General features: G+C 32.5%; 1 protein-coding gene across 1 annotated transcript; it reads left to right on the forward strand.

Annotated features, from left to right (window-relative positions):
• The first annotated feature begins 1,019 nt into the window (after positions 1-1,019).
• LOC143198763 (caspase-3) lies at positions 1,020-15,066 on the forward strand. The gene is made up of 7 exons (XM_076408233.1): positions 1,020-1,158; positions 4,175-4,267; positions 6,711-6,803; positions 8,426-8,677; positions 10,146-10,324; positions 12,534-12,672; positions 13,588-15,066. Exons 1-7 carry the CDS (start codon positions 1,122-1,124, stop codon positions 13,914-13,916), a joined length of 1,122 nt encoding a protein of 373 aa, XP_076264348.1. The 5' UTR covers positions 1,020-1,121; the 3' UTR covers positions 13,917-15,066.
• The last annotated feature ends 2,377 nt before the right edge of the window (positions 15,067-17,443 follow it).

A 17,443-nucleotide genomic window follows, 5' to 3' on the forward strand; every position in this document is an offset into this window, starting at 1 on the left:
GCATCTAAATCCGTTGCGTAGTTTTAAAGATTTAAGCGCACATAGGGATATAGGGACAGAAAAGGCGACTTTGTTTTATACTATGTAGTGATGAAAACTGGTGCAGGAGCACTGCAGTATCGCTCCAAAACTATTACATTTGTGGCTACTATGATTAAAATTCTTAATCATATTTTATGTAAGCAAATGCAATGTATAATAATGAAAAGGTAATGTGGTAATGGAAAATATTTTATTTCTATCAAATGTCAAAATTATAGAATTCATGTATTTTTACTATGGAATTAATGAAATGTTAGTATATTTAATGTAATTGTAGTATTTTAAAGATATATTTGTTATCAAAATACTTTTTTAATTTCCTTAAAAATTATTGGTCACGACTTTTTTAATTTCCTGATAAAATGAACGCCCAATGCGCCCTCTAGCATTCAATTACTAAGTTAAAGATAGTAGTGGTTAAGGAGAAGGTGGGAATTAGGAATGGATCATCATGTTATAAACATGGTTGAGGTTGTTCTGAATACGGTAGAGGAATAAAATACCAATCTTTTATATACTGGGTCCGTATCCTGACTATTATCACGCTTCGCAAGCCGTACAGTCCTATATGGTGTATATATGATGGCCTATGGAGTCATTATATATTCATTATGGTTTTGACAGGGTATTAAAGATTCCTATATTATTTTACGTTAGTCTAATAAAATAGTAAAACCTAAATAATTATTCTTTACTGATAAATAATTTTATGATTCTAAAACAAAATAAATTAAAATGAAATATTTTTAAACTAAATTTTAAGGAATCAAATTATCGCCATAGGAATGGACAATCAATTTTGTATTATAGAAAATAATCAAATCTCTCTTATGTATATTTTCAAGTACAATCTCCAAATAAATTTACGAATTTTCTTGATATCAATTATACTTAACGATAATTAAAAAAAAACAAAAACAAAGAAAGAACAAAAATTTACATTATTTCGATCGACGTACGGTAGATAAATACAGATTAGATAATCCATGCAAAAATATAAATAACGCTCTTTCGGGATAAAAATTAGTCGCTTGTCTCATCGCTGTTTTGTAGTTAGTGTAATTAAAAATTATTTTGTAATGGCCCTACAACAAGATGGTCAACCGTTCATTCATTGTAAGTACATTATTAAATTGTTAGTATTGGACTAGTATTAAAACCAGTATATTATTATTGTAACTAGATATTCCTGAGTATTTTATATCTGATTTAAGAAAACATTTAACGTTAATTTTCTGTTATCTATGTTTCGAGCATAACTTTTCGATTTTTTATAGTTTTTTTATCATGTTTTTTTAGGTTAGACTTTTTTCTTGTCAATATACCACAAGCAACGTGTATTCAAGGTTAATCTTGCTCTGGTCTATAGATGAAGTAAATGTAAACTAGTGTCATTCGAGTGCAACTACCTCTTCTTCAGCTAATTCTTCACTGTAGTGCTCCCCTAGGCCTGTTTTAATTTAAAGATACATTATACGTCTGACGTATCGTTAAAAATACAATTTTACGGTAAATCGTATATGTATGTATGTAGTTTTGAAGTCACTTCGTGCTGTCTCACAAATGATGGCGTAGTAAGATGGCTTGTTAATGAATTTGTCGGTTACTTATTGTTAAAAAAACATTAAGCATGAAATTTTTACCTCCTTATAAGCCATTAAAATGCTTTGTGTCAGCAATATAAGTTATATGTAACGACGTGCGCCAAAATTCGTCATACGACAAAGTTCAAGAGGTAGCGTCAAACACCTTTCATTATAAGCTTTCGTCTATACTAGGTGTACCGGAAAGTCATTACCGCCTTTGGACGGAAAATCCTACAAAATTTTCCAGAAAATTAAAAAAATACTTATTTAAAATATTGACAATATCATTCGAGTACGGCGGGTTCTATAATATGTCCCATCCAAGTACTTTTAATACTTCTTTGACCGGTTTTGCTTTATGAGCGCTTCACTAAATGATCAACTGTACAACTTATAATCTAAATCTTATTCTAGATACTATTCTAACTTATTTTAAAGTCTATTCTAGCTTATTCTAAAGACTATTTTAACTTATTCTAGAGATTATTAAATCTCACTCTCACCATAGACACATAGTCTATTAATCAGTTACTATGGTAGTTTGCGTTTGAGCCTACGCACTGCACTGTCATCCCGCACATTTAACTGTTTGGCGAGTGCATTGGGATGCACTAGTCTTTCAGAGTATTTCGCACTAACACTCCCAATAACACATTATGGGTTCTAAGGGGATATCGCGCTGAATCAGTTTATTGGAGGCACAATATGAGACGTTGATGATGACTCACAGCACTTTATTCTGGAATATCTGGGGGATGCCTATGTTAGATTTGTTAGTTGTTCCCCCCGGTTCAATACCATAGGTCCAAATGGACCTAAGTATTGACTTATACAGAAAAACTTTGTTATCTAATGATAATTTAGATTTACGCCCTATCGGCCAGTACATTTAGTTTCCACGTCAAACGTGGATCGAAATGCATTCCCAGATATTTAACGTTGTCTGCTTGCGGAAGTTCATGATTATTCAATGTTACTGAGGGACAACTTCTTCTACAAAAGGTGAATGTCATATGGGTAGATGTTGTCTCATTTGCTTTGATACGCCACGTTTTCAACCACAATTCGACTTTGTTAAGATGAAGTTAGAGGTTTCTTGTGACTAATATGGATCGTCTTGTGATGATAAAACCGTTGTATCGTCAGCATATGTTGCAACAGTAGTGTTTCTTGAGGTCGGTAGGCCAAGAACACTGCCCTGCGGAACACCCGAATATATTGGATGTAGGTCAATGTATTCGTCACCCTGTTTGACAATAAAATGTATGTCTGTGAGGTATGATTTCAGCAGTTGAAAGTGCGTATGGGAGCTACACTAGTTAGTGGTCTATTCATCTTTGCAGTCAAGTCAAATATATATATATACAGAATGTATATAATAATCGGCTTAGCGAAAATGTTGCCTCCCTTTTTCAAGATAACGGGGGAACCTGGAGGCGTGAAATTTGCTACGGTTAGAGCTTAGATCGAGGAAGAATTTTTAGGCCTAATATTTTTGTGTAATATGCGCTACAAATAAAGAGTCGGTGTCGAGCCCAAGCAATACAAAGATAATATAATTTTGTGTCATATACACAAAATTAAATTACGAACAAAACAAATCTAGTTTCTTGCTCGTATCGACTTCAAACTGATTAGTTGATAGTAGTTAAAATAATATTGTAAATAAATAAATAGGTTTAGGTAGGTCTTAAGCTAAATTGTAGTATATAGTAGAAAATAAAATACATGTAGTGGATAGGTTAAATAATGTTTTTGTTTATTTTTATTTAGTTATTATAACGGTTATTTTATACATATTTATTATAGTACATATTTTATTTTAAAACATTTTTTTGTGTTAAAAATCTAAGTTTGATTATTTTTTAGTGAGTTCTTTTTGATTAATTTTTTGAAGTCTGTTTAATGTTATGTTTCAAATAAATTTGTGATCTTTTGTTGAAAACAATGTAAAAACAGGTTTTAGTAACATATCACACATAGAAAAGTTATTTTTCTCTATCATGAGGGAAACATGATTAAGTTAATATATTGTGGTCGAATTTCGACCAAAGGGCTATCACTAGTAAGTAGTATTTTATGAATATAAAAAATATAAAAATAATTTTACATCATTCAAAATGGAACTGTTCTTTTGAACGCAATAAAAGCCAGCAAATATCTCTATCCTTTTTTATAAAGAAAGGTCTAGAAGGAATTTATACATCTCCGTCTTCTATGGTTCAGTTTAAAAAAAGTACACACTCGAAAGAAATTGAAATAATCTCAAAATTAGTACGAGAAAGGATTCGTACATCTCCGTCTGTTATCACGAATAGATAAACAGTCGAAGTGTATGTTACATTTAACTAAAATAGTAATTGCCATTTTCAGTCGCTATTTTTTTAACTATCGGCTAGTTCGGTCAATAGTTACCAGCGCTAATTTTAACGCTATTTCATCCACAGTACTCATGTAAATCCGTTTAAGCATTAATTCATATAATATAGATATTAATTTGATTTTATACAAAAAGACAATGACAGTAAAACAATTTTAATTTTCAGATTCAAATCTTCAAACAGATGCCCAAATGGCTCCACCAGCTACTCCATCCAGTCGCCCCCCTTCGTCCCTAGAAGTGAGGGATATTGATGATCGTAAGTCTTAAACGCTGTTTAAAATAACTAAAAAGAATTTTTGTAATATAAGGTATGAGGTATAAATTATGGCAAATATGGGCTATAAATGTGAACTTAAGTATTTTCTAAGAAAATGACATTCATACGATGCTTACCTAGTAAGAGCTCACAAAACTTTAATAATTGTAAGAAATTAATTATTTAGGCTTAAAAAAGGTTAGTAAGCTTTTTGGTTTGTTTGGTAAAGACATTATATTAATGATATTTTCTCTGGCCAAGTCTATTACATCAATGTTCCTGGCGTAGCTGAAATATCCATCTAATAAAAACAGGTCATTTAAAAAGTCCCCGGCCTGACACATAGATGCCGCTACTAGAATTAAATCCGTATGTTTTTTAGTTAGCCCTAACCCTCAAAAGATACGTGTATAAATTTGACAGCTGTCGTATCATTAGTTTGTGAATTATAGCATTTTCAGTGAAACAACTTTTGTTATTGGAAAAAAATGGATAAAGAGGAATTTCGCGTGTTGATAAAATATTGCCTTTTGCAGGGAAGAAATACAGTTAAAGCAAAAACTTGGCTTGGTGCCGAGTTTCCGGACATTGTTTCAGGAAAATCAACCATCAAGGATTGGTATGCTAAGTTTAGACTTGGCGAAATGGGCACCGAATACCGTGAACGCAGCGGACGCCCAAACGACGTTGTTAAAGACAAAAACATTTTAAAAAATCACAAAATGGTTTTGAATGACCGTAAATTGAAACTGAATGAAACAGCAGACACTCTAAAGATATCAACTGAACGTGTACATCATAGCATTCACGAATATTTGGGTATGAGAAAGCTCTGTGCAAAGTGGATGCCGCGCGAGCACTCTTTTGACCAAAAACAACGACGAGTTGATGATTCGGAGCAGTGTTTGAAGATGATCAAGCGTAAAAAACCCGAAAGGACAAAAATGGTATCGAAAAGTTGAAGGGTCGTATGTTGAATAAAAAAACTAATTTTGCCAAAAAAATGTGTTTTACTATGGTAAGCCGGGGATTTTTCAATTGACAGGTTATTTGACGTACCTAACAGTTGTTATTGAACATTGTTTGTTATTGAGAATTGTTTCTACGCCATATCAAATTACTAGACTATATTTACTTACTTTCCTCCAACATATTTTCTGATTAACAACCTCAAATTTTATTACAACCCCAATTTATATATTGTATTCATTTATCTTAGAAATATCTCATTTATTATTAATTATTATGTCAATTAAAACGGGGGAACCTGGAGGCGTGAAATTTGGTACGGGTAAAGCTTATATCGAGGAAGAATTTTTAGGCCTAATATTTTTGTGTATATGCGCTACAAATAAAAAGTCGGTGCCGAGCCCAAGCAATACATAGGTAATATAATTTTGTGTCATATACACAAAATTAAATTACGAACAAAACAAATCTAATTTGTTGCTTGTATCGACTTCAAACTGATTAGTTGATAGTAGTTAAAATAATATTGTAAATAAATAAATAGGTTTAGGTAGGCCTTAAGCTAAATTGTGGTATATAGTAGAAAATAAAATACATGTAGTGGATAGGTTAAATAATGTTTTTGTTTATTTTTATTTAGTTATTATAACGGTTATTTTATACATATTTATTACAGTACATATTTTATTTTAAAACATTTTTTTGTGTTTGTTTAATGTTGTGTTTCAAATACATATGTGATCTTATGTAAAAACACTATGCGAAAACAGGTTTTAGTAACATATCACACTTAGAAAAGTCATTTTTCTCTATCATGAGGGAAACATGATTAAGTTAATATATTGTGGTCGAATTTCGACCAAAGGGCGATCACTAGTAAGTAGTATTTTATGAATATAAAAAATATAAAAATAATTTTACATTATTCAAAATGGAACTGGTCTTTTGAACGCAATAAAAGCCAGCCATTATCTCTATACATATACAACATATTTTCTGATTAACAACTTTAGGGTAATTGATATGGCTCGGTGAATGGAGGTAAACCGAAATGAAACAATGGTGTTTACATTCTGTGACCGTTATTTATTGAAGTAATATAAAAATACAAATGATAATACTGATGGCAGCGGTGTTACCTGGAGACGAGGCTAGAAGGAATACATACATCTCCGTCTTCTATGGTTCAGTTAAAAAAAAAAACATTCGCAAGTACACGTCTGTTATCACGAGAAGATAAACAGTCGAAGTGTATGTTACATTTGACTAAAATAGTAATTGCCATTTTCAGTCGCTAGTTTTTTAACTATCGACTAGTTAAACTGTTTTCGGTCGACAGTTACCAGCGCTAATTTTAACGCTATTTAATCCACAGTACTCATGTAAAACAGTTTAAGCTTTAATTCATATAATATAGATATTAATTTGATTTTACACAAAAGGACAATGGCAGTAAAACAATTTTAATTTTCAGATTCAAATCTTCAAACAGATGCCCAATTGGCTCCACGAGCTACTCCATCCAGTCGCCCCCCTTCGTCCCTAGAAGTGAGGGATATTGATGATCGTAAGTCTTAAACGCTGTTTAAAATAACTAAAAAGAATTTTTGTAATATAAGGTATGGGCTATAAATTATGGCAAATATGGGCTATAAATGTGAACTTACGTATTTTCTAAGAAAATAACATTCATACGATGCTCACCTAGTAAGAGCTCACAGAACATTGATAGTTGTAAGAAATTAATTATTTAGGCTTAAAAAAAGGTTAGTAAGCTTCTTGGTTTGTTTGGTAAAGACATTATATTAATGTTATTTTCTCTGGCCGAGTCTATTACATCAATGTTCCTGGCGCAGCTGAAATATCCATCTAATAAAACAGATCATTTAAAAAGTCCCTGACACATAGATGCCGCTACTAGAATTAAATCCGTATGTTTTTTAGTTAGCTCTAACCCTCAAAAGATACGTGTATAAATTTGACAGCTGTCGTATCATTAGTTTGTGAATTGTAGCATTTTCAGTGAAGCAATTTTTGTTATTGGAAAAAAATGGATAAAAAGGAATTTCGCGTGTTGATAAAATATTGCCTTTTGCAAGGAAAAAATACAGTTAAAACAAAAACTTGGCTTAGTGCCGAGTTTCCGGACACCGTTCCAGGAAAATCAACCATCAAGGATTGGTATGCTAAATTTAGACATGATGAAATGAGCACCGAAGACTGTGAAAGCAGTAGACGCCTAAAAGAGGTTGTTACCGAAAAAAACATTAAAAAAATCAACAAAATGATTTTGAATGACCGTAAATTGAAACTGAATGAAACAGCAGACACTCTAAAGATATCAACTGAACGTGTACATCATAGCATTCACGAATATTTGGGTATGAGAAAGCTCTGTGTAAAGTGGATGCCGCGCGAGCACTCTTTTGACCAAAAACAACGACGAGTTGATGATTCGGAACAGTGTTTGAAGATGATCAAGCGTACTAAAGCCGAAAGGACAGATCGTACTGCAAAAATGGTATCGAAAAGTTGAAGGGTCGTATGTTGAATAAAAAAAAACTAATTTTGCCAAAAAAATGTGTTTTACTACGGTAGGCCGGGGATTTTTCAATTGCCAGGTTATTTTACGTACCTAACAGTTGTTATTGAACATCGTTTGTTATTGAGAATTGTTTCTATGCCATATTAAATCACTAGCCTATATTTACTTACTTTCCTCCAACATATTTTCTGATTAACAACTTTAAGGTAATTGATATGGCTCGGTGAATGGAGGTAAAACGAAATGAAACAGTTTACATTATGTGACCGTTATTTATTGAAGTAATATAAAAATACAAATGATAATACTGATGGCAGCGATGTTACCTGGAGACGAGGCTTGGGCAGTCGATGGTGGCCCGTCTAAACCAAACGATGGTTGAGCACTGAATGAATGGAAATACCCTGCAATAACATCCCAGATAAATGTCTCGGGGTCTAGTTGGCGCTGCTGGCACCCCGCCCGTGTTCAACATCTGGGATTATATTTGTGGGTATTTTGTAGACCGTTATTCCACGAAGTAAAATTCGACATGCCTCAAGCTCGCTACACAACCTTAAATTTTATTACAACCCCAATTTATAAATCGTATTCATTTAACTTAGAAATATCTCATTTATTATTAATTATTATGTCAATTCCAGATGGCGTATTCAACGAACGGCATCACTTTAGCATAGACGAAGAATTAGAATATCCACGAGATTGTAGTGATCCAGGTCGGATTATCATAATTAACCAAGAAGATTTTGAAGATAAATCGCAGAATCGAAAAGGATCTACACGTGACGTCAACGAGTTTGCAATGTGTTTCCAAAGGTTGGGCTATAACATACAGGATAGTGACATATACAGTAATCTGACGATAGGAGGTGTCAAGGAAACATTGAACAATGGTAATACGCAAACAAAAAGATGATGCACATTTATTATCATCAAAATCTAAATTTGTGACGTGAAAACTTCGTAATGTTGCGGCATCAACTTTGAGTTTTAGTTCAGTTTGGATATGACATAAGACAAAATTCTAATCTAAATAAAATAATTGAAGAAAAATTTTATCAAATATAATTTATTTTAACATTATAGTGCATCTAAAAGCTACAGTTAATTATACAGCCACAATAGTTTACAGGTTGGAGTTATAACCTTTTATCACTATTGCTTTCAAGAATTTTACATACGTCTGACAACCGGACGACTTTGACAGGCTCATTCGTTTACGTGTTCGAACTAATCAGACAGCATTGTGTCTCTTTTTAACAAAATTAAAATCTTGCAAATCACTGTCATCATCATTTTTTGCTGGTAAGGATGGGTCTGGCTTAAAAATATTATCAAACTTTGTGTGTCTATTTTGTTCTCCAGTGATTTATAACAGCTAATGGCTAAGTCAAGAAACTTTAGCGCTACGTTCGACGTCTAGATCGTTTTCAAGGAGAATGTACAGGTTTATAACCAGCTCTTTCAATAATTCTCTTTAAAATATTGGGATATTCCTTAGATGCGGCCTCATCGGCGCTAGCTGCTTCACTTTTCAATTTCAAATTATTCAAATTAAATCTATTTTTAAATACTTCAAACCATCCTCGACTTGCTTGTAATGTGACATCTTCAGCAGATTTATCAGTATCTCCATTCTTCAATTTTTCGAAAATACTTAAAGCTTTTTCCTGGATTATAATTTGACTCATTGGCATTCTGCGTTTGTTATTATCCTCAATCCATATAATCAATAGTATTTCCATTTTATCCATAATCCAGAATTTATTAGGCGTGTTCTTTTTCATGTCAAATAGCTTGAATGGTAGATTTCGCAAGTCCCATTACCCTGCAAATTTAAACAATTTTGTCTCCAGCTTCTATAGGACGTAATACTTGTGGTATAATATAGTTCCTAGCGTGACTGATTTTCGGCATCTCGTTTTATCACTTTCCGAAGTCGATAATCGTTTCGGTTGAAAAAGTAATTAAACAATAAATTAAATTTAATAAATAACTTCATATTAAATTTTTTTAATTTGTACATACATACATATGTACTTGCGTACCAAAAATGTCCCTAATTGTTTCCAATTATTCCACTTAATGTGTAACAATTAGTAATAAATATGTATATGATCACACTCATAGACAAGTCTAAACACCTGTTTGTATTGATTCTTCGCTTTTACCATTTTATATCTCTGACCAAGAGGCTACTGTACCAACTTGCCACATTGATCTAAAGCATATCCAATGAAAATAAACAAAGTGCAATCTTCCGTTCATAATTTATTGGTATTTCTTTATTTCATATTTTCTGTATACTCTTCTTATAGAAACAAACAACTTCAACTTTGTACTAAACAAATAATTTTGCAGTTTTAGGAGAAAAATCACGCCTGAAGGAGGCAAACTGTTTTATTTTGCTTGTGTTATCTCACGGGAGTGAATCAGATTATGTAGAATGCGTCGAAGGTAAATACAATATTACCAATATCATAAAACCAATTAGAGATTGTCCCGAATTGAAGAACAAACCTAAAATGATAATAATCCAGGTAAGAATCTCTAAACGATCAGATTTTATAAAGAATGTAATTATTGTCTTTTATATTTCGGAATAATGTTCGACTAAATGCATCCGAAAATAAAACAATACCGTTTCGGTAAAGAAAAATATGCAATTTCAAATTACGGATCCCAAAAAATATCGAAAATTTTTTGGAAAGATTCAAAAATTTTAAATACCGATATATAAAAGACAATATTTAATATCGCATTTTTAAAAAGTGTTGATTTAATATAAAACATCAGCTGGAGGTTTCAATTTTCTTCAATGGACTCAATCAGTCCAGTATTTCTCGAATTATCTCTATCTCTGGAACTATTTTTTTGAAATTCACAGACAATTAACAAACACTGGAAAACAGATCAGATGAATACAGTGGACGAAGGAGCACAATCAGATATTTTACCAATAAAAACACAAAATGATTACAAAGTACAACTTTGATTTTGTTATTGTGACGCTTATTGTCTCTGAAAAGGTCAGTTGAACAGTATCCGGCCTGACACATAGATGGCCCTACTAGAATTAAATCCGTACGTTTTTTAGTTAGCCCTAACCCTCAAAAGATGCGTGTATAAATTTGACAGCTGTCGAATCATTAGTTTGTGAATTATAGTATTTTGAGTGAATCAAAAACTTGGCTTGATGCCGAGTTTCCGGGCACTGTCCCTGGAAAATCAACCATACTAAGTTTGGACCTGGTGAAATGAGCACCGAAGACGGTGAACGCAGTGGACGCCCAAAAGAGGTTGTTAGCGTCGAAAACATTTTAAAAAATCCACAAAATGATTTTGAATTACCGTAAAGTGAAATTGAATAAAATAGCAGACACTCTAAAGATATCAACTGAACGTGTACATCATATCATTCACGAATATTTGGGTATGACAAAGCTCTGTAGTGTTTCAAGATGATCAAGCCTAATAAACCGGAGTTTTTGCGTCGATATGTGACAATAGATGAAACATGGCTCCATCATTTCACTCCGAAGTCCAATCGACAGTCATCCGAGTGAACTGCACACGATAAACCCGCTCCAAAACAAGGGAAAACGCAACAGTCGGCTGACAAGTTAATGGCGTCCGTATTTCGGGTTGCGCATGGAATAATTTTCATTGACTACCTTTAAAAAAGAAGGACCATCAACAGCGACTATTACATAGCGTTACTGGAGCATTTGGAGGACGAAATCGCCGAAAAACGGCCGCATTTGAAGAAAAAGAAAGTGCTGCTTCACCAAGACAATACACCGTGTCACATGCCAGTGAAAACGATGGCAAAAATCCATTAATTGGGCTTTGAATTGCTTCCTCATCCACCGTATTCTCCAGGTCTAGCCCCCAGGAATTTTGCTGAATAAAAAAAAATTCCAAAAAAAGGTGTTTTACTATGGTAGGCCGACGACTTTTTAATTGTCCTGTTAACTGAACATTTAATCTATCCAAAGTTGGTGTGAACATACATCATCTCAATTTATGATGTTAAAACGGTGCAATGTTTTAGTTTATTTTGTCTTTGACCTATAACAAAATTATAATTTAAATAAAATTATGAAACAGAAATGTTATTAAATTAATGTATTTTAACATTATAGTATATCTAAAAACTACAGTGAATTATACAAAACAATAGTTTATAGGTTAAAGTTATAACCTCTTATTACTATTGTTTTCAAGAATTTTGCATACCTTTGGCAACCGGACGACTCTGACAGATTGAGTCGGTTACATCTTCGAACTAATTAGACAGCATTGTGTCTCTTTTTAACTAGAATAAAATGAGAAGGAAAATATTGTCTGATTCTAAAACAAATTTACAAATTGCGACAGGCAATACATTAAACATATTGATGATGTATGTTCACAGCAACTTTGGATAGACTCTACCTCCGTACCTTCATAGGTATTTCCTCGAATTTAAAATAAAACTGATTATTTAGAATATCCTGTGCGGTATTACTCGTGTCATATGACATATATTCATATTAATCCATCCAAATATTCGGCAGGATGTAAGCCACATTTGATCAGAACAAACATTAAGCAAAAGTTCCAACATAATGCATTAATAGATATCCTAATCATTTGATAATTTCGAAACAGATTAGGCTAAAAATGTTCATCCGATATGACAAATTATTAAATAAATAATATCGAACAGTTTGAGGTAACAATGTTGTTTATTCTATGTTTACACAGGCATGTAAGGGCAAATCTAAAACAGTGACTGGTGGATCAGTCGTAGATGGTTATGAGAGTTCTGCTATCCTGAGCCCTAATATGTATGAATCTACAAATATAGGCCCCGATATGTTAATAGCGTTTGCGACAATAGAAGGTAAAATACTAGTACTTCAATATTTTTAATATTAGTGTTGCCAATAAACACTATCCATCAAAATTTATAACGTCAAAACTTCGCTGTTGCTGACCAACTTTGCCTTTTAGTTTATTTTGGCTCTGACATGAGAATTAAACTCTAGTATAAATAAAATAACGAAATTAAAATAATATTATCAAATAAGATTTATTTTAACAATATAGTATAATTAATGGAGACTGTTGTTAATTACATAGGTCGTAGGTTAGGGTTGTTTTATTATATTTGTTTTCAACTCTTTTCCATACCACCTGTGAGGTTGAGTTCTTGGTGCGTTTTTTATGTAGGGGTGTCAACTGGAAGTTTAATTTCCATTCCAAGGAAGCATTCTGTCATCACGTCAAGTATTCGTCTGTTATACTTCATAAAGACTTTCCATTAAGCCCGCTGCTTGTTCTTCGTGTCCTTTTATTGAATATTACCGAATATTTACTACCTTTTTATGAACAGGCAAGCCATAATATGTTCTCTTAAACCGTAACTTGATCGTCTCTTTATTGAACCTTATGTTTCAACATTTTGGTTCTTACATTATATGAAAATTCTAATAACTTTTAATTAATTAAGCTCTTCTCTATTGGTTTCAAAAGTTTTTTTATCCCACCTATAACTATGTTGGACCACATGTTTCTAGTTTTCTAGTGTTTCACTGGTCCTTGTAAATTACACATGACTTCGTTACTAAACACTTCTCCATTGATGTCAATGTTTCTCTAGTGTTCTAAGGTTTCATTGGTTCTTGAGTGTTCTAGCGCTCCATAATTTAATGCCATCTATTGCAGATATATTTATATACTACTACTATCTACCTATGCAACTGTATATATACTGTACTCTATATAATTTAAATAATATTATAAAATATATTTTTAGGCAACGTAAGTTATCGTAACATAATTACTGGGACATGGTACATTCAAGAATTGTGCAAAGTTTTCACAGCATATGGCAGGAGGGACGACGTTCTAACACTTCTGTGTCGCCTAAACAAACACATTTGCGGAAATTATTTTGATGAGGATTGTTCTCAGAGTAATGAAATATTTAAACAAATGCCAACGTTTATGTCGACGCTCAAAAAAAAATTCTATCTCAATAGAAATAAAGATCGTCATTATATTTTGGAAATTCAGAAGAAAACGGCTACTACTTATAATATGTTAAGAGAGATCGCCAATATGCAGAATGACAACGATAAATAATATATAGTATATCATAAATATTTAATAATAAATAGAATAAATATTAACTATCTCTAAATTACAATGCAACTTAACCCATGACTTCACGAGTATTGGAATCTTGTGTCCTCATACTCATTTTTTTTAATGTCCTGATTGTTGGGTTAGCTTGTTCTTAAAATATAACAATTACAAGAAAATCAAATTTATTTGAAAACTATGAAAACAAACAACTTTAAAATAAAATTTTAAAAGCTCATTCCGTGTGATAAGGTATAAAATAATGACAACAAAAGGTTTTTTGTTTCGCATTTATCACAAAAAGTTAGAAGTTTTTTACAACCTTGTACTTGACAACGTCTCTGTATCTCCCTCTTGATCATATGATTGTTACAATTTTCAAAACTAACAGGTTGTAGAATAAATTCGGCCCAACCTGAAGTAAATTTACTTGCTCTATCTTTGCTCTCTCTCAGTTTTTTTATCCAAAATACAAATGACTATGAATGAACCAAATATATGAGTGGGTCTTGGCTGATTCGCTGCTACTTTAACCTTTGAGTACCTATTAATCTTTAGAATTTGCATTATTTAGTATCCACAGTATCAAAATTAGTCAAAAAATGTACTACATTGTCTGATGCCGTCTGAGGCATAATATTGCATTATTTTTGCCAAAACTGTGATCGGAATAACGTTGTTCTTTCCTTTTCATTTCTTGATATGATAGAACATTTGTTAGCTCTATTGTCACTGACTTGAGATTTCGAATCAATCAACAATTTCATACTACCGAAAAAGTTAATAGAATGTGCACTTGAATCAACTTTTTTACCAACAAACACACTTCAATCAACTCTCCTACCACTCTTGAACCCAAGCCATAGCCAGCGCATGTTCGTTCATCATTTCAAAGAAATGTAACCATGAGGTCTTTTGTTAAAATTAACTTAGTTTATATAAGCAGTACCGGATAATTATTAACGCGCTAAGAAATCCACTACTACCTAATCCGGCACGGTACATTATTGCTATTATATAATTATTGTTATAACATTACCATTACTTGTTATATTAAATAATATATTATATATGAAGAGCCTATATAAAATAATTTAAATATAAATATATATTATAAGAATAAATCAAATAAAATTTTATTATAAAATAATTCGTTTTTTAATTATTACTACCCTGTAATCCTATTCATAACAGTCATCTACAGATTATTAGGCCAATCGAATTAGGGATTTAACCTGAGAGATATGAGAGAAGTCCTTATAAATTTTTAATTACACATTCTAAAAATTGTCTCAAGTGTTTCATAGAATCTTGTGTCAAATATCACATCCTTCAAATATCAAATATCAAATGTCACAAGATCGTTTTTTTTACAATTATCTTGCTTCCTAAACAAAACTATATACAACTTTTGGTTTAAGCAATGCCTAATGTCGTTTATGAGAAAGAGAGTGCCATAACAGAAGAGAGAATATAAGTCGCTAAAAAATTTATAATTTATAATGTTCATGTTTTATTAGTTACCAGGTATACTAAGTCACAATTTTTTCGAAAAAAAAAAACACTACATAATTTACATAGTTGGACGGAACAAGGTCTGGAAAGTACAGTGTGTCCATTTGACTGTCATTCAATTAATATCACTCGTCTTCCCATTTTTGGACTTTCTCCACTGCTCATAATCGGTCTCTAATCGTTTCTTGGTCCACATTTAACGCTTCTGCCAATTTTTTATGACTTTGGGTTGAGTCTTCATGCAATAACTCTCGTCTTCATGCAATAAGCCTCGCATCTTCAAAATTTTTCTACCTACCAGAACATTGTTTGTCCTAAACATCGAAATAACCACTTCTAACTTCAACACGTTTTAAAGATTAGGGCATATTCACCGTAAGTTTCTACCAGCAAACGATGACTATTTCTCTTTTTCCTTTTGATAAGAGAGATAAGATAAAAAAAGGCAATTTGTACCGCAAATAAACGTTTTCAGGCACGAAATTTCACATTTTCAAGGAGGTATAAATGTATGACGGCGTTACTTTCTGTATTTTTGTAAAAAATAACATGTACAGTTTTGAAGCTTGATATCAGTAGAATAACAGGTCAATTTAAATGTCCCCGGCCTGACACATAAATGGAGCTACTAGAATTAAATCCATAAGTTTTTTAGTTAGCCCTAACTCTCAAAAGATGCGTGTATAAATTTGACAGCTGTCGAATCATTAGTTTGTAAATTATAGCGTTTTAAGTGAAGCAACTTTTGTTATTGTGAAATAATGGTGTACGCAGTAGGCGCCTAAAAGAGGTTGTTACCGAAGAAAACATTTTAAAAATCCACAAAATCCACTTTTGACCAAAAAGAACGACGAGTTGATGATTCGGAGCAGTGTTTGAAGATGATCAAGGGTAATAAACCCGAGTTTTTGCGTCAATATGTGACAATGGATGAAACACGGCTCAATCATTTCACTCCGAACTCCAATCGACAGTCATCCGACTGGACTGCACACGATGAACACGCTCCAAAGCATGAGATAAGGCAACAATCAGCTGGCAAGGTTATGGTGTCTGTATTTTGCGATACGCATGCGATAAGGAAGGACCATCAGCAGCGACTATTACATAGCGTTATTGGACCGTTTGAAGGACGAAATCGCCGAAAAATAGCCGCTTTTGTAGAAAAAGAAAGTGCTACTTCATCAAGACAATACACAGTGTCACAAGTCAGTGAAGACGATGGCAAAAATCCATGAATTGGGCTTCGAGTTGCTTCCTCAACCACCGTATTCTCTAGATCTGGCCCCCAGCGACTATATTCTGTTCTCAGATCTCAAAAGAATGCTCGCTGGGAAGAAATATTCGTCGAATGAAGGGGTGATCGCTGAAACTGAGGCCTATTTTAAATCGAAGGACAAATCGTACTATAAAAATGGTATCGAAAAGTTCCAGGGTCGGTATAATCAGTGTATCACCCTTGAAGCGAATTATGTTGAATAAAAAAACTAATTTTGGCAAAACAATGTGTTTTACTATTGTAGGCCGGGGACTTTTCAATAGACCTGTTAATACTCCATATGTGTCAAGCCATAATACTGCATAATGTGGTAATGTCTTTCTGATACACCTGGTATATTAAATTAGAAGCTGTTAATATCACTACAGAACAGGTCAGTGATTATGTAGATGTTCTTGTCATAGAAAAAGCTATCAAAGATTCACAACTATCCAAGTCGTCACGTCCAAGGACTGTCGTCATAATAAAACATCGATAACAAAATATATTATAATATAGATGCTAAACCTGGTCACGCTTCTCTATGACTAATATCAGGTTATTAATTGTTGTGAAATAAATAAAAATACCCTGGACAGCAGATAATACATTTTTCTTAAAACTAAAATAATATATAATTTATATAATAATCTAAACAGAAAACATATCATAAAAATAATATTATATCGTATATCCGTTCCAATATAAGTTGATTAGTTAATCCTTATTGACAGCAAAATATATGCAATATATT

This window comes from Rhynchophorus ferrugineus, unplaced genomic scaffold (genome assembly GCF_030347505.1).
Source record: "Rhynchophorus ferrugineus isolate W39M unplaced genomic scaffold, kcgeb_rfMv2 rfM6, whole genome shotgun sequence".
NCBI classification, from domain to species: Eukaryota; Metazoa; Arthropoda; class Insecta; order Coleoptera; family Curculionidae; genus Rhynchophorus; species Rhynchophorus ferrugineus.